Source organism: Bison bison, unplaced genomic scaffold, assembly GCF_000754665.1.
Source record: "Bison bison bison isolate TAMUID 2011002044 unplaced genomic scaffold, Bison_UMD1.0 scf7180017864299, whole genome shotgun sequence".
NCBI lineage: Eukaryota > Metazoa > Chordata > Mammalia > Artiodactyla > Bovidae > Bison > Bison bison.
Genome location: NW_011494871.1, coordinates 4,735,814 through 4,754,353, shown reverse-complemented (window position 1 = coordinate 4,754,353; position 18,540 = coordinate 4,735,814). Strand labels below are relative to the sequence as shown.

General features: G+C 36.8%; 1 protein-coding gene across 10 annotated transcripts in view; it reads right to left on the bottom strand.

The window, feature by feature from the left end:
• The window catches only part of PAN3 (PAN3 poly(A) specific ribonuclease subunit), a 122,030-nt gene that overhangs the window by 25,161 nt on the left and 78,329 nt on the right, over nt 1–18,540 (bottom strand). For 6 of the 10 annotated variants that reach the window (XM_010851224.1, XM_010851222.1, XM_010851230.1 and 3 more), the window contains 5 exons: nt 6,966–7,213; nt 5,682–5,738; nt 4,366–4,470; nt 3,541–3,598; nt 273–434 (listed from right to left, as the gene is read on the bottom strand). In XM_010851224.1, the coding sequence (XP_010849526.1) occupies nt 273–434; nt 3,541–3,598; nt 4,366–4,470; nt 5,682–5,738; nt 6,966–7,213 (630 nt within the window). Of the gene's footprint in view, nt 1–272; nt 435–3,540; nt 3,599–4,365; nt 4,471–5,681; nt 5,739–6,965; nt 7,214–17,686; nt 17,772–18,540 lie in introns of those variants that run through there. The other 4 variants (XM_010851223.1, XM_010851228.1, XM_010851227.1 and 1 more) reach the window with 2 other exon arrangements.

Below are 18,540 nucleotides of genomic sequence, written 5' to 3'. Positions count from 1 at the left end.
AAGTGAAAGTGAAGTCACTCAGTCGTGTCCGACTCTTAGCGACCCCATGGACTGCAGCCTTCCAGGCTCCTCCATCCATGGGATTTGCCAGGCAAGAGTACTGGAGTGGGGTACTGAATATATCCCTTATGAGATACTAATTTCCAAATGAAACGATAAATGTATTTATTATCCTTTAAATTCATGTTAATTAAAAAAACTCATTCAGGAATATCTGAATAATCTCAGCCTCAATAATATGCTCCTAAAAGAGGATAAATTATCTTCCTTACCATGTATCCTCCGAAGGCAATAAGGCAGATCATCTTTGCTATTTACAGCTTTGTAGCAGGATGTAATGTATCCAAAATTACTTGATTTCTGTATCCGGTTGGGTGGTGGCAGTGGTTCTAGAGGAAACAGGCTATGGTAGCTGTCAACTTCTGTTGGGACTGCTAGAGTAATTCATAAGAAGATGACTTTAGCTTGCAGACACTCATAAATCTCTCAGATCTCAAAGAAATAAAGAAGAAACCAAATTCACAAACGACTGATATCAAACACTCTGTATTCTAGAAGAGTGTCAAGATTCATAGTGTGTCCATTCTATAGGGCACACCAGTCTCACAATCAATAAAAATAGACATAACACAACAAAAGAACTAGATTTCATGAACTCAAAAATATTTATCTTTGGTAACAGCACAACTCTTGTTTCTCAGCTCTTAGAAACAATTTGGATTATCACTTATAAATATTAAACTTTCCAATGGTATCTTATTTGTCTTTCCCTAATCATCAGTGATGTTCAACGTTTCTTCATAATTTTTGGTTGTATAAATTTCCACTTTCTTGAAATGCCTATTCCTATTTTTGGCCACTTTTCAGTTTTGTTTTTAAGGCTCTTACTAATTTGTGGCTTTAATTTTCTTTTCTTTGTCAAACATGTAAACATCTTCTAAGCTTTTTCTCTACTATAGATATCTTTGGGTTTTTTTTAACTTTAATTCAATAAAATTTATCAGTATTTGAAGAGTCAACAAACTTTGCCTCCAGTATAGGAAATCTTTCCCTACTGAAACATTAAATTTATTCATATATATTTCATAGCATGAGTTTTAAAGCTCTGCATTATCATTTAGAGATATTACACATTTTGTTTTAGACATCTTAATCTATCTGGAGTCAGTTTTTGCATGTGGTTTGAGATGATACAACTGTAATAATACAATCTTCTACCATAAAGAAAACCATTTTTCCCAGTGCTTTCCAGCCATCTGTGTCACTTCTCCCTAGCCTGTTCCAGTAGTTAATCTGTCTAGCCCAGTGCCATTACCACACCACTGCAGGGACTACAGACTCAAGCCAAGCCTGCCCTCCCCACACACCAGAACCCTAATCACAATCTTCAGAGTGTTGCAGGGAGTCTTCGACCTTCACTTTCTGATAAATTCTATCATATACTATGAATAGCTCTGTTATGTTCAATATAATTTTAAAAAATAGAAAGACACAAAGACCAAACCTTGATTAGAAGTGGAACTTTCAGCCAATCTCCCAACCTTCCAGGGACGGGAGAGAAGCTGAAGACTGAATTAACTGCCAAGAGTCAAAGATGTAACCAACATGCCCCGACAACAAAACATCCATAAAGACTCCTCAGCAGCGGGATTCAGAGAGCTCACAGTTGGTGGGCACGATGCGGCACTGAGAGGGTGGCACACTGGGGAGGGCAAGGAGGTCCCCACCCCCATACCCAGCCCCCACATGTCTCTTGCATGTGGCTGTTCCCTGAGTTGTACCCTTTATAATAAGCCAGTAATAGTTCATACAGTGTCTTCCCGAGTTCTGTGAGTCATCCCAGCTTATTACCAAACCTGAGGGCATCCAGTAGAAACCCCCAAATTTGTAGTTGCCCAGACAGAAGTTTGAGTAGCTTAGGTACCCCATTTCAGCTGACCTCTGAGGCAGGTGTGGTCTTATGGGATTGAACCCTTCCTTAACAATTAAACTCTTGGAACATGAAGCAGGTGTTAGTACTGTGAGTAAAAATAACTCATGTGCTTTGACTAAAATTGTCCTGAATCTATAGATTACAAAAATTGATTATCATTATGTCTTCCTATTCATGAGTATAGTATTTCACTCTATATATTTACCCTCACTTTCATGCATTATCTTGCCTGGAGAATCCCAGCAACGGGGGAGCCTGGTAGGCTGCCGTCTAAGGGGCTGCACAGAGTCGGACACGACTGAAGCAACTTAGCAGCAGTAGCAGCAGCAGCAGTAAATCTCCCTCACTGAGATGTTACATATCTTTTATTGTATTTATTTCTAGGTATTTATTCTCTGAAACTACTGTAAATAGCATCTTCATTTTATTTATTTTTTATTTTTTACCCTGACTAGGGCCTCAAAGACAATGCTTGATAATAAGGAAAATTCTATATGAACATTTCAAAGGCCATGACAAAAAAGTTTCCTGCCCATCTAAAGGGGAAAAGATCAGTCTTGAAACATAACAACCAGACATACTCCTTTGAATTCTTTAGCAGTCAAGAAGATACACAGGTGACTGTGCTGAGTCCTTGATTACAACCAGGTATACTGAGATTCAGAGAAGGCAATGGCACCCCACTCCAGTACTCTTGCATGGAAAATGCCATGGACGGAGGAGCCTGGATGGCTGCAGTCCATGGGGTCGCTGAGGGTCAGACATGACTGAGCAACTTCACTTTCACTTTTCACTTTCATGCATTGGAGAAGGAAATGGCAACCCACTGCAGTGTTCTTGCCTGGAGAATCCCAGGGACGGGGGAGCCTGGTAGGTTGCCATCTATGGGGTCGTACAGAGTCGGACACGACTGAAACGACTTAGCAGCAGCAGCAGCATACTGAGGCTACTGCTACAGTAAATGTATTCCTGCTGTATTATTTATAAAGTTTTGCTAAAATAAACCACATTTAATCTTGCCTTTACAGAATAAGCTAGGGAAAGAGATTTTAATGCTCTCTGAGAAACACTACAATTCAGCCAAAAAGAATATAGGTTTAAACCCTGATTTGGTCAGACAATTACTAGTCACTGACCTTAGAGGCAAGCTACTTAAACCGGCTGTTACCTTCAGTTTCCTCACAAGCGAAATAGAGGTGATAATATTAGCAAGTACACCACAGGAGCTTTGCAAAGAAAAAACTTACACACAGAAAGCCTTAGTACAGGGGCATGCCACAGTCTCAATAATAACTACAACAATCACTCCTACTTAAGTACCTATACTTTGTCAGGTTTCAAAAGATAACATTCTAGTACACAGTGAGATAAATCACAGTGGAAATTCTAAAACTGCCTATTTTTTGGATAAACTAGAATCTTGTCACATGTAGAATTATTTGAAAAACTCTAGATGACCAATGGCATCTTGGAATTCTTAACTAGATTTCAAACAAATATATTCATTAAAGAGTAATTAATTAGCTGGCTTAAAGCATAAACACTGTAGGACTACGTAAGGATTATACTCTCCTTTAAAAGGAAGGATCAATCAACTTGCATTTTACCTGGCATATCAGCTTGATCAATTTGAGCCATTGTTATTAAATGTCTGTTTATCAGCTCCTAAGAAAAGAAAATAAGTTCATTTACATCTAAACACAGCTTCTGAAATATGGACTTTTTATTGTAACTGACTACCATAACCATTAATAGTTTTGGCATGTGCACTTTTCAATACTAATATAATGAAATAACATTTCCAATACTGGTAAAATGTCTAAATTCCAGTCCCAGGTAGACCTGCCCATAACTCTAGCTGGTTTCAAGTAGCAGTGTCACAACCCAGAGCCTACAGCTAGATCTGTGGTCAATAGTTCACTCCACAAACAATATTCTGAAATAAAAACATTTCTGAGGATTTAAGAGTAAAATAAAATCCTACATATCAAATAATACCTGTTTAACAACAACAAAATTAAATTATTTTATAAAATCTACTTTGTAGAAAATTTTGAGCTTTCTTAAAATGTTCTTTTCTAGGCCAAATTATTTATTAGCTAACAACTACAGATATTAGCAAAAATCTGTTTAGAGATCAGAAATCATTTAAATTATTTTACACACTTCAGAGGCTTTTCAATGCACAGGATGTGAGGTGCAAAATGGTGGTCCATTTAAATAGCTATTCTATGTTTTGTATTACCTGCAATTGTCTTGAAAAACACGTTTCCTTAAATAAATACATCAATTAGAATTCATAAACTCTACCTGCTTCAGTACAGCATATCTAATTAAATAATACGATTTGAAAGGAGCTCTGTTGTTTCTCCAGTTCTTTGCTAAAGAATGACAGACATCAAGTGTTTCCACTCTGAACTCTGAAAGCATACCTGTCGCAGTTCATCAGCCATGAAGAAGGAAGGTGCATTCGCTTTTGGCTGCATATAAGCAACGTGAGGTGCAGTTGGAGGATAGATGTGGTAGTTAGGAAATACCTAAGAGATAGGGAAGGGGAAAATAGAATGATCAATTTTTCTCAACTGATAAGCTTTATTATTACTGTGATAAAGTTCTAATCTTTAAATGACAATGATAAATTGATACTTTTAATCTTTATATGACAGTGAATTAAAGAGAATTCACTCAGAGAATAGCTATTATCAGCACACTTTCTAAATGAATTCAGTTTTAAAATCTTTATTGGAATAATCTATTTTTTAAACTCTAATAAGAAAGGAGACATTTCTTCAGATATGGTAAAATTTTACCTCCAATGAGAGGCACAAGTAGTTTTTTGGAAGTATTTTTAAACGGTAATTGGAAGAGAGGAAGAAAGTAGATACTAAAGGTGCTTGGGAACAGTCAGAGCATGGAGTAACTCTGCCCTGGCCGCCCAGAGAACTGCCCTCTGGAAGGGTCTCCTGCAGCCAAACTGAACAAAGTTGTTATCTAGATGCTAGTTAACACCTCAGACTAGAACAGGAAAGAGGACCAGCATCCTCTGGGTCAGCAGTGGAGGTGAACAGAAGGATGCGACAGAGTATGTACCTTCCAATCGAACTACAACAAAGCCACTAAACTCTACTGCCAGCCTCATGTCTTTGATCCTTTCATCTGGGCTCTTCCCACCACCCTGCTTTCTTCCCATCTTCCTCTGCCTCTCCTTCCCTCCACTGGTCCACAGCACAAAATCAAAGTACACCCTAAAATATCTTCTATTTTATCCTTTCATATTTAAAGCTGAAACAAACCCTTTTTCTCTCTTTTAAAAATGAATTCAGCTGATTTCCGCTGCCCTCAGATGATTGTTCTGCTCTGGATCTCAAGCAGGAAGTGGTTTTGCAATACTTGAAAGGTTTTCTTTAACTACACCTGCAAGGAGAACAGCGCCTCCTTTCCCTGGCCGTGGTTTCCTTACATCAGGTAGTACAGTTGGGCTGAACTACCTCAGGTTTACCAAGAGTGTATTTTTAAGAGCTGTGTGAAGGGTAAAAACATTGTGAAAATGTGCCATGTATAATATCCACAGAAACAGCTGAGACAGCTTTGTTACAAAAGAATCTCTTTATAGGTTAAACTGAACTTTTTTCTACAAATGTGATAAAATAAAAATGTATGTAATTACAAAATATAATAACCCCCTCCCCAAAAGCAAAACATTGATGGAATTCTTACTTGAAAGAACCAAGGAAAGTCTCTACTCTACCTCAATTATTTGACCTTCTGCTCGGCAAGCTGTTCTGTGATAATTTTTGAAAGATCTCTGACCAAAAACAAAAACAGAACAAAAAACTATTAGCTGCTTAATTATTTTTTAGAAAGCATTTCACATGATTCACAAGTATTTCCATAAATGTTTTCACATTTATTTCTCAGACGGTGGTCACTTACAGTTGGGGGATCAGTCTCAGAGACACTAAGATTCAAGAGTCACAACACGAAGGCAGAACTAGGACTCTTAAAAGAGGAAAAATAAAAATCTGTTCTCTTTCCACTCAAACTGTCTTTCAGTAAAATATGAAATGTAATCAACCAAAAATAAATCATTAATTTAATTTACGGGATCAAAATCTGCTTGCTTACTAAAATCCAAATACACTTTTCATATAAGCCTATCAGCTATGATTTTGTCCAATGTTTACGGTATAGACCATCTTTCATCTTTTAATGGAATCTGGCATTCTTATTCATGAGAGCTTCATCTACTACTTACTTTTCTATGGGTAAATAATTTCTGAACATGGACAAAATTACAAAACTGCAAAGGTACACCTTATAGAACATGACCTTCCCTCTCTGCCCGCTCCCCCCTTCTCACTGCAGTCCTTGGTGGCCCTTTGCCTACCTCTAACCAGGGCTCCCGGAACTCCTCCTTCGACCAGTGAGTGACCCACATTGGAGGCCTCCTATTGCCATGTGCTCCATCACCCAGAGTTCCAGCTATTAAATCACTGCCTCACCTGGCAAGTGTTGACCATCAGTTTGCTTTCAGTCACTACTGTTAAGAAACCATCGACTTCTCTAACTTCTCACCAGAGGTGAGTCTACCTACACTTACAAACAAGTGTCAGCAAATGGCAATCACAGCCGGCACAAGTACTAGGGGATCCCTACAGCAAGACGTGCTGTAAAGTATTAAACTAGAGTGTGAATATACAACCAGATTTGTCCAAACCTAGAGTTATTATTGGGATTCCCTGGGGGGCTCAGATGGTAAAGAATCTGCCTACAGTGCAGGAGACCTGGGTTTAATCCCTGGGTCAGGAAGATCCCCTGGAGAAGGGAATGCAAACCCAAGAGGTTTTATTACTGTAGAAACAGATTACTTTGAAGAAATAAGAGGAGATTAGAATTATCATCTGAGTTAGAAATGAGTTACCTTTCCACATCACAGTAAAAAGATACAAGAGGGGGTAACCTCCTTGTCTCTCTCATTAATAAGGAGCTGCTCTAAGGGCCCTCTCTTCTCCCTTGTTTAAAGCACACGCACCATTCCACTCAAAGGTGCTGGAGTCGTGTCTGTATAAAAGTACGTCGTCCCACCAACGGTTTCCTTTTGGATCACTTGACCAGAAGACGGTGTCTGAGAAACAGGATTATTCCCGGGCGTAGAGGCACTAGAAGGCACCATATAATTTGCTGGATTTGGAGTGTGGCTTCTTCTTCTGGGGGCAGGAGAAGTATGTGGAGTGATCTTGGGGGAATGAAGAGGAGAGGATCCAGCAGACAATGACATTCCTAAAGTAGACGGAAGAGTGAAAATTGGTTTTAGAGAAAAAAATCTGAAAACTAAAATGCAAATACTCATTTGGAAGAAAACATATTTAGCAAAATTCTTTAAGTGCAAGGAAAAAGACAATTTTATCTTGTCCTAGAGAAAGCTCTGATTAATGCAAATATAAAGAATTTCTTTTTTTCAAAAACAGTCAATTCCAAATAAATTAGGAAATTTACTGTAAGAATAAGTCTCCTCCATATCAAGGTTTACATGAGAAACAATAAAAATTATTAACTTAATAAATGAATTTAATTGAAAAATGAGAAATAACTGTGGCTATAAAATTATGCCTTTTATGAAAGTCTTTCTTTTATAAAAGGCAAAATTCCTTTTTTTGTAAAGAATCATTTAAAACTGTGGTTATTAACAATACAATTACCACATTTCCTAAAACATGATTTACTATCAAAAAATCAAACTACTTAATGAAATTTATTAGATTTCTTTGGGCCAAATACATTTAACAGAATGGTTTGCAAAAGCAAAAGAAAACTTAGTCCTAGTTGAAATACATGGCAGCTTAAATACTGTATTTTTTTAAATCAAGAAGTATACTATTTTGATGCCTTTTGTCTTTAAATAGGCATACACTATAGTAGACAAATAAAATTTCTGCAGATGCATACTTAGGCCAACTGGTATTACTCTGTTCTTGAAAGTTTTACCTAAACACAACTAGTAAGAAAGCAATGTATGCACAGTATCCTCTATCAGGAATTTACGGTGAAGAAAGGGGAAGGACAACTGTCTTCACCCTTGAGGAAACTCCAGGCTAGCTGAGGAAGCAAGACCAGGTCACATGAGGAAGACACAAAATGACTCACAGAAACACTCAAATATAAACCAATATACCGCAAACTACATGCATAAATGCAGATGGAATGCAAATTAAGTAAAACCAGGTAGAGTTCATCAAAGGCTTAATGGAGGTGATCAGTTCTGAGCAGACTGAAAATAGTTTCTAGAGCTACAGTTACACTTTCTGGTGGAAAAAAAACAAGTTTATCCAGAAATGATTTTCTGGCTATTTGGGGAATGATTGAAAACCTTCTTCACCTTTGGGATAATAGGCCATCTCATAATTCAAGAAAAAAGTTACCAAAATGCCTCTGGTCACAAAAATATGACTCATTAAGCAGGAGTATGAATTTAAAATACCAAGAATTCATAAAACATCAACACTGTTCTTTGAAAAGATGTAGGTAAACAAAAATAAAGTGAAAACTCAGATAATATTTATCTTTATTCTAGATAGCCCTCTGTACTTCCTATACAGTCCTGACATAATTATGTCACCTGCTTTTCTGAGCAACTAAGTGAGGTACATCAGGTCACAAGCACCACAGGAGAGATTAGAATTTAGACATAGGGGGCTTTTTACCTGACCAAGGACAAATGTACGTAGCCAATAGCGAAGCCAGGCCTCAAACCCAAGTCTCCACACTTTCAACTTAACTCTTTCTGCTGTTAACACAATGTCTACTGTACTGACATTATAACTGGTCAAGAATTTGCAAATATGTCTTAACGTCTAAAACCCTTAAAAACGTATTTATAAGGAAACCAAGGTATTAAGATACAGGCTTAATTTAGGAGGAAAAAAAAAAAACTGTTCCAGAGTTTTGCGTTTTCTTCTAACTCTGTATATTATACATTTAACTGTAGGTTAATCCATACTGTAAAAATTGGGAGGATTATTTTCAAAAGATAACTACTCCCCAATTATCGAGTATGAAACACATCTAGATAGGTTTCCTAAAGCTAATCTCTAAGCCTTTCCTAGATAATAAAGCTGGCCAAGTCACCAAAGAGTAAATTTGTTTACTACCTTTGAACTAAATAAACAGCAACAAATACAGCTACCAATTCTTAAGCACTTTTCTTGTGTCAGGCACTAAACAAAGTGCTTCACAAATACCAGCCTATTTAATCCTCACAAAGGTCCTGTGAGGTAGGTATATCATAGTCACCTCACAGAGGAAGAAAATAACTTTTAAAAATTTATTGTAAAGGCAAATATAGATTATTAAACAAAAGAATTAAGATTCAACCTCAGGTCGATCTGATTCCAAAGCTGAACTCTTAGCCAATATCCAATACAGGTGCCCAACACCTAAGTCTTATATAGGGGTACAAGTGAAACAAAAGGTAGACTCTCTCTTTAAGGCTAAATACGTGGAAAAAGATGACCAAAAACAAACTAGTAGAATTTACCAGTTGTAAGCAACAAGCTTTCTCTTAATCTTGTGGCTTTCTACTACAAAGTTTCAGCTCTGAAATTTGAGTTCATGTATCTGACCAGAAGCTGACTGGAATTATTTAAACACACACAAAACACAACATGCACAAATAGTAACAAGTATCACAGCCCATAAGCAGAACAAGATAACTAAATTGTATGGGAAGCGAGAAATGAAATTTAACTTCTAAACTATAGAAACATCAAATCTAGTCGCAAAGGGCAAAGCTTTGTGGCACCAAAGTGTTTTACCAACATGTTACAGAACTGAGTAAAATATGCATATTATCTGCTTGATGACAGTTTTTCTGTCTGGTATTGTGAAGACAATAACCACAACACAATATTAACTACCCACATACAGGACTATGAAAGAAAGTGAAGTCGCTCAGTTGTGTCTGACTCTTTGAGACCCCCATGGACTGCAGCCTGCAAGGCTCCTCCATCTATGGGATTTTCCAGGCAAGAATACTGGAGTGGGTTGCATTTCGTTCTCCAATACAACACTATAGATGGCACAATGCAACAGAACATTACTACAGAAATGAGCAGTTAAAAATAGAGGTGAAACGAACAGATTTCATCTCTCACATGTAAATGTTCCTTTGTAAGTTCCATCTATCCTTATACGGCGGGGTAGAGGCAGGGTGCTACTTGTGGCTATTACAAGTCTGCTAATAATTAGTACTCAGTCACTGGAACACTTAGGCAAATACAGCAAAAGAGTGAGGATACCATGAGAGACAATCCAGAAGAATGAAAATCTTGATTTAAAACAATAAGCTAATTAAAAAATATTTCATTTGTGTATTTATTTTTTGCATTACTTTTGTAATTCACTCCTAAAATGATATTTTGGTGACATTATATATAATAATTACACTATAATTTCTTATTAAGTGAATATACAAACTTAGATATTTAAGTTATGCTATGATAAGCTAACTGCTTTAGAACATTTGAAAAAAATCCTTCTTAAAAGTACCGAATTCAAATAAAAGTAAGAAACAAAACAGAAATGCTCACTGGATGGATTAACTAGAGCAATTAACAAAACAAAGGGAGATATAAAAAGTTCAAGCATAACTTATGAAGGTAAAAGTATCAGTGTTTCTGGAGGACATTATTCTATACCTGAAAATTCAAAAAAAAACAAAAAGACTTTTGTAAATAATGACAGAATGCATTAAGTAAATGGCTCCAATATTAATATATACCAAACGAATATTTGGTCTTAAATACATCCATTTAAGATAATGCTAAAATAAGCATTATCTTTCCTCAACCCCAACCAAAATTATGAACACACAATATTGTGAGATAAAATATAATATCCACATTTTAAAACACAGCTGAAATAAAAAGAATAAAAACAGTAACTCCAAGAGCAAAAAATTAAGGCAAAATTATGAACTACAGGTTGTATCGTGGGAACTCTGGAAAATCACATCCTAGGCCAGATCCAGACTCTACAAGTTGAGGCTTTAATGTTCACAATGGCATATGAAACATGGCCTTCAGCACATAAAACGTGGAGAACGAAATTCAAATTCCAGTGTAAAGCTAGGAGTCTGGAAAAGCTGTACCATCAGTCCTGCTGGAGGAGAAAACGTCTACCCACCTGCCCACAGAGGCAAAAGGTAGTCTTGTCTGAGGAGAAGGCTGGGGTGGTGTCAAGAGAAATGAAAACCCAATCCCTGTACCCTGCACTGGGGCAGGAGAGAAAATTCCCAGGAGATTCCATGTTGTGGATCCTGGTGAGGGATGAGTATAAAATTTAAATTGCACTGGCAATGGACACCTGGATAAAGCACACACCAACTATTTCAAAAAACACATCTACAGTGCGTAACACACAGAGATCGATCGATCTCTGGAAAATAACTCCACGTGAAGGAACTCCAAGAATCACGTGTGTACAATACTTGATCAACGCACTGAGAATCAGAACACACAGAACAATGAATCCCAGATAACAGAAACCTATAAAGGAGATTTTTTAAAATCTACAGCTAAAATGACTAAGGTCATGAAAAAAGTGACAAACATCTCACTCACAGACACATACACACACACACACATCCCTGTTATTTGTTCTTCTTAAACAGAACTAGACTCGATAAGAGCAAAAAACATAACTATTAAAGGGAGAAAAAAAATTTAAGATGAGTTAAATAGAAAAGTAGACATAATCAAAGACAAGAAAAGTAAACCAGACAAGAATCTAGAAATAAAGGTTAGAAAATATAGAAGACTGGTTAAGATACACAAAAGGTAGAATGAGTTGGTGAGTTTCCAGGACAAAAAAGACCAAGAATACTGAAGAAGCAACATTCAAAGAAAAGCTTTGGGATTTTCAAGAACTAAGAAATCCTCACTCAAGAAGTACTCAACAAGAGTTCTGAACAGAATAAGTAAAGACAAACCTCTTGCAACCAATCAGGTGGAACTGTTGCATGCAAAAGACAGAGAAAAAACCCTAAAAATTATAAAACTTTGTGGAAAAAAGTGAAAGTCACTCAGTGGTGCCCAACTCTTTGCAACCCCAAGGACTATACAGTCCATGGAATTCTCTAGGCCAGAATACTGGAGTGGGTAGCCGTTCCCTTCTCCAGGGATCTTCCCAACCCAGGGACTGAACCTAGATGTCTTGCACTGCAGGTGGATTATTTACCAGCTGAGGGTATTTTAAAAGGCCTGCAAAAAAGAACTGGAGAGCGCGCCCATGGTCATGGATAGAAAGACTATACTGAAATCTTAACGACCCTCTTCGATTCACCTAAAGATTCAATACAACTTCCCTGAAGGTGCTTCACGGATCCACAGTCTTCAAGGCTTTCCCCTCCTCTGGTACCCTCATCAACATCACTCCTTGTCATCGATGAGTTCTCTAGACCCCATCCTCACAGCAAGTTCTAGGTCAACTTTCTGAAAAATTTTCTTACTCTATAAAAATTCTCTGGATGCTCGTATTTAAAAATTATTCCCAGCATTTTGTACTTTATCTTTCGCTGCCAGGAGCACACAATTCAAACTGTCTCTGTGTTAGGAAGAACTGTGCCTCAATCCTCTCTGCATTCCCAACTACACCCTCAATGGCACGGTGTTGGCACATAATACATTTGTCAAAAAGAAAGAAAGAGGTGAAAGTTTCATCTTCTTGGTACAGTGATAGCTATGACCAGGAAATGAAGAGTGCCACCACCAGAATTATCCGAGCGTAACAAGAAGTCGGGAGGAGAAAGCAAGAGTTCATGCTGTCAAGTGGCATAGATGCCAGTCGTCCCTATTTAAAAGTAAACATCAAAAATGCAAATGCAAAAGAGAAAGAAGAATTTGAAAGAATTTGAGATGAAGGGCATTCTTCTGACACAGCTGTCTGAGTATCTTCACACTACTCTTTGCAGATCTATGCAGCCTGGGTAAATCCAGATTACACTAGCATTTTAACTAAAATTGTAGATGCCGTTGTAACTCAAGTTGTTAACTTTATCAAAGTTCCAATAACCAAACTAAATCCTCAGCAATAAATTGTCATGTGTGGCTACACAAAGGAGAATGGTTTAGATTAGAAATCACCAAACTATATCTCCTATTGAACAGATGAATGAATTAAAGACAGAGGAAGCATCATCTTCTTAACAAGAGGGCCAACTCTAACCCCAAACAGGGCCTCATTTAAGAGAAAATCAGAATAAGGAATTTACAAGATCATAACCAGGAATATAAAAACCAAAGCAACTACTAAAGATATAATTCTTACTTAATGGATTTTTTTAAACCTAAGTCCCCAATCACACCCCCTCCCAAATAAGACAATGCACAGTGACAGCTCAAATAACAGACATTAAGTTTATATTCTAACAGGACCTTAAACATGCAACAAGTTAATAAATCCTTTTCCTTGATATTGCTTATGATGACTTAAAAGATGGGTATAAAAGGTCAACTCCAAAATTGAGCTCAGGGCGCTTTTTGCCCCTCCTGCCCCGACTTGCTCTTCAGTGATTTAGAAACAAGCTTTACTTCTTAGTCCATTTCTATCACTAGCTGCTCTTAGTAGAAGGAGAAAGTGAGTTTAAAATAAGTGTTTAATTGTAATCATTGACAGTAAAAAGTCTGGAGTTATCTGCAATTCATACACCCTGTCAAACCTCCAGGATACTCTAGGTAGCTATACTATATGCGGGACAGATTTCTACTGAATATTTCAGTAGGATATTTCTATTCTACTGAATAGAACTTCTAAAATAAAATGTTAAAAAGCTACAGAATAATGTCAGAAATGCGCTAAATTCTCCACGTGATGTCAACGACGACTGCATAAATAAACTGGTCTAAAATGTAATCCCTACAGTTTCTAAGTAAATTCAGAACAAAGTTTCTTGACTGGGGATCAGTAAGACCACGTACATGTTCAGAAACAGATTGAAACTGCAAAGACTCGGCACAGAGTTGCGCTCACGACCATGACTGACCACAGCAGCATGTGCATGTCCAGATCACAAGAGAACAGGGTCTAGGGGGGTTACCAGGGGCTTCCTTACACGTTCTTCTTCATGAGGCGTCACTCTTCCTCCAGGAACACACATGCAATGATCTACTCAGGGAGGGCCACCAGAGACTCCAAGGTCCACCAGGCAACCAATGTCCTCATAGGTGACTGGTCACCCAAACACCCTCTGCCTAGCACCCACCAGAATCCCACATGCCCGGAAGGAAAGCGCATGTGTAGCACAAACCACAGTGTTTGCACAAAGGATCTAGGCACAGGAAACCACCCTATCAGTTAGGGAACAGCAGGAACACGCCAACTCCAAGGTCCCAGACGTCAGCCTAGGGCCAACCTTGCAGGCAGGCTGTGTTAAGGACAGCAGTCTTCAGCCTGCTATGTTACCTCACTTCTGCACAGATACCCTGAGTTGTCTACCACAGTACAGTCACCACTTTTCTGTGGTAAACACTGTTATAGAGAAATATCAGGGAAAATGTGTTTCTCACATCTGAACATATGCCTCAAGGAAAAACAAGTAAGCTTTAAGTTAGGGCAATGGACTTATATTGATTCCACTATGTATGGCTCATACATACTGAGAGAAATTATATAACTAGCGATGTACACTCATGGCTAGGAAATACAGCAAAGAAAAATTAAATTTAGCTCATATGTGTTTTATCAGCTCTTTTCTTCAGTACCTGAACTATCTAAACATACAGAGTAAAAGAAAACATGTATGTTGTGGCTTATAATGAGACTTCAGCTACTAATAAATAGAAAAGGTTGCATGATATCATTAGTTGGCACATTTGTCTAGTACACTAAAATTATAGAAGCGATTCAAAAGTTTACTTATTTAAAAATTAGAGGTATATGAAACAAAACTTTATTCTCAGTAAATAACTGCTGGACTTCTAGAGTAACCCTGGGTACCACCCAGACCATGGTTTGGTGCACACATTAAAAAAACAGCTGCTTTCAACAAAAACTACACACAGCTTTTGCCCCAAAAATTCTAGTTCTGGAAAGCAGCCTAAAGAAATAGTCTTAAATCCTGAAAGATATTTATAGCTACAATAAATGTATATATACACAGAGCACATACATATATAATGACCATTAAATGGTAACACTGTAATTCAACATCTTAATAGATAAGTTTCTAAAAATTGAATGGCAATTTGAAGGTCAGAGAAAACACTATCAATCAATTGAAGTTTATTATGGTGATAAGAGTGATTTTAGGGGAAAACAGCTCTTTAAAAGTGAAGTTCTCTGATATACACTAAATTTTCCCCATGACACAGTATTTAATTAAGAAACAAAGAAAAGCTGTTTGAGTACTTAATAACTTTACCTTAAAAAGCTTCTTTTAACTTTATGTTTTGAATAACCTTGAGCATGTTTATTTACATCAATATTAAAGTTATTGTTTTCATTGCCTTATAAATAAAAAATACATCATTAAAAATCCTAAACTCAAAAATCCTTAGTATTTTTGCTTAATGATAATCACTCCATTAAGTCACACTTAAACAACTATTTAAATTAAAGATAAAAAGGAATCTACTTCATAAACTGCCAGTGGTTTGAGGAGAATGTTTTACAATTTCCAATTTTTAAGCCAGAAGTAGACCAAGCTTTTCCCCTCTTTCTACAAACTAAATAACTGGTGCCTGACAGAGCTTGGGCACATAAACTCAGAGAAGGTAGAAATGAAGCTAGACTCTAGGTCTCTTGAACACTATTACAACCCACTGTAGCACTCTACACTGTTGAGTTTAACCCAAATTTAAATCCCTAAAAGTCATAAAAAAATAATACACCTAGAAGAAAAAGTTATGAGGAGGAAATGTGATTCAAGGCAGAAGAACTGCCAAATATCAGAACACATAAAATATTAAAGAAGAGGAGGATGGTACACCAGGTTTAAAGCATTCATCTGTGCAAAGCTTCTGGATTCCTAGGGTAAGCCTCTAAATTCTACCATCAATCCTAAAGAGTTAGGTACTGTAAGAAGAAACAAGTCATACGAAGCTGTGCAGAACTGCTGAGGACAAGGGTGACTCTGAAAACCTCTGAGTTTAAAGACAATTAGAATTAAAGACCTGATTAGTGTTTTGGAAGAATCCTAGCAATACAGAAGTTTAAATTTTTTTTCTTTATTAAAGTTTTTTAAAATTTCTAATGATACAAATTTCTCTTCCCTTCCCTCAAAAGGCTATTATTACACTGACAGGGTGCATTTTATGAGACATGGCATCTAAGAATCCAGAGACTACCTGGCAATAAATAATCCTTCAAGATGTTGCCAGTAAGTTCTTAAAAAGTAAATATTGCTAAATTCTGTTTTGGGAACATTTTACCATCAATTTTAAGTTACAAACTCAGGTAAGAAAACTTTAAAAGTGGACCTAAGTAAATATTTAACCGAGACAACCATCACCTAGGCATGTCTGTATGTTAAATATGGATCTAATCCTCCAACAGACTGTACAAAATACAACAAACCCCACTATCCAAAAAGCAACAGGATTAGGACATGAAAGCCAAGATAATAATAGTCTGTACAGTCTTTACTTCTTTCCCCATAAAAACTCCATCATTCAGTCAAATTCAGCTTTGCAGATAATTATCAAAACTGATTAAAAATTTTATTAATCCAAAGTACCAGACTTAAGGTAGTAATACTCATGCAACTAATGAACCTAAAGCTAAAATGTGTGAAAGCTCACTTAGCTAAAGCCCAATTTTTCACTCAGACATGATCAATGATCACTTGCATTTCTACCCTAAACAATGAAAGATATTTTACAATCAATTTAAATACTAAGTAATATGCCTCTTATTTCAAATCAAACTATCAAATGATTAAAATAAAATTAACATTTATAATCCTTTAACTCTCAAACCACAGAAGTTATTTGTTACCACATGGATCATACACCTCTGGTTGAAGTATTTCCTTTATCACGCCACACCCTGTTTTTAAAAGCCTCCCAAAAGACAATTCGCAGTATTCCTGTGTAATTCATAAGGGCCCAGAATATTAGGATATGAGAAATTTCTTCTCTGTAATGTTTCATTAAAACATTAAAACTTTCATGTTTCATTAAAAAAAAAAAAAACCATTTAATTCAACATTATAATTATTCTCATTTCCTTGAAGATTGAGACTAAAAAATAACAATAACCTTTTAAGGTTAAACATTGCTAATTATCAAGATCACATTACAATATTAGCCATGAGCCACAATAAAAATTATTAACTAATCTAATAAAACAGATGCTAATCAAATTAAGTTCAATTTAATCCTCAGAGTTTCAAGCCACAAATGCAAACTACCTTTGCAAAGATGAAACAACCCAAATGCCAAAAGGTTTAAAGGCAAGAAATGTGTATGAACCCCACAATAAGGATAACTTGAATTCATAAACAGATTGCAAAGGCCCTCTGTGGACCACTCAGGGGCATACTAATTCTTGATGGCAACAAATAGCAGTAAAATTTCTACACTTTTAAAGAATTGTTTCATTAAGTGTGGTGATAAAACGAAAACAAAGTAAAATAGAATACTGACGTTAACTGCCAGAACTGATTCCTTCAGAAACCCTGTTTTCACAACAGCAACCCCTCATGATTAGGGGAATTAAAAGTTGCTGAACTCAACAATCCCTTCAGTTAAACAAACAGACCCCTCAGAGCTGTCCAACGCTGCCCAAACTATCCATCCTTTAGTCGAATCAGTCAGTTTCATGAATTGTAGGATTTATCTTCAAGTCCAGTGCTGACTCAGAGGGTAGCTTGTTCCCTAGAGAAAACAACCAACAACAATCAGAACAGCTACTGCTCATAAGCTCTTTCAACAACCAAGTGGAAAGGACAACTTAATGGGTCCAAAAAAACAGTTCAACTTCCTTTCAGCTACAAGAGTAGCTGATAAACTGAAGGCATCTATATGCCATAGGCAGTTCTTGGTTAAAGCATTAACTTGGTTACAATAAGAAACGTTAAAACTAGAAAGCTTACCAGAAGAGCTACCACTCATATCAGAGGATTTCTCACCCAACAAGAAATTTGCAGGGACTGTAGGTGGAAAGTATTTCAAGGGCCAAAGCTATTACTGCGTTTTATTTAAACTTTGAAAAGCTGCCTTCCGTACGCATGTGTGCACGTGTGTGTTTGTGTGCATGTGTGTATGTGAGTGGGGGGATTAAATGCATCCACCCAGAAGTCGTCTATATGTCTAGGGCAGCTTTGCTTACAGCCATACATAAAAAGCTAGTGAAATGTTACTTAATTCCCTAACACAAGGTCCTCATATTCACAGGTCAGAGAAAATATTCTGAATTAAAAGAAAAAGAGTAACATGTTCTGTCAAGACCTGCAAAGGTGAACTGCCTTCCCTATTACTTCTAAAATCAAAACTCAATATGTACAACCTGTGAACCTCAAAATATACCACAACAAAGCTAGGGGGCTTTTCCACTTCATGAGTTAGGGGGTTCTGTTTACAATAATTATGTTGTAACGCAGAAGAGAGGGAAAA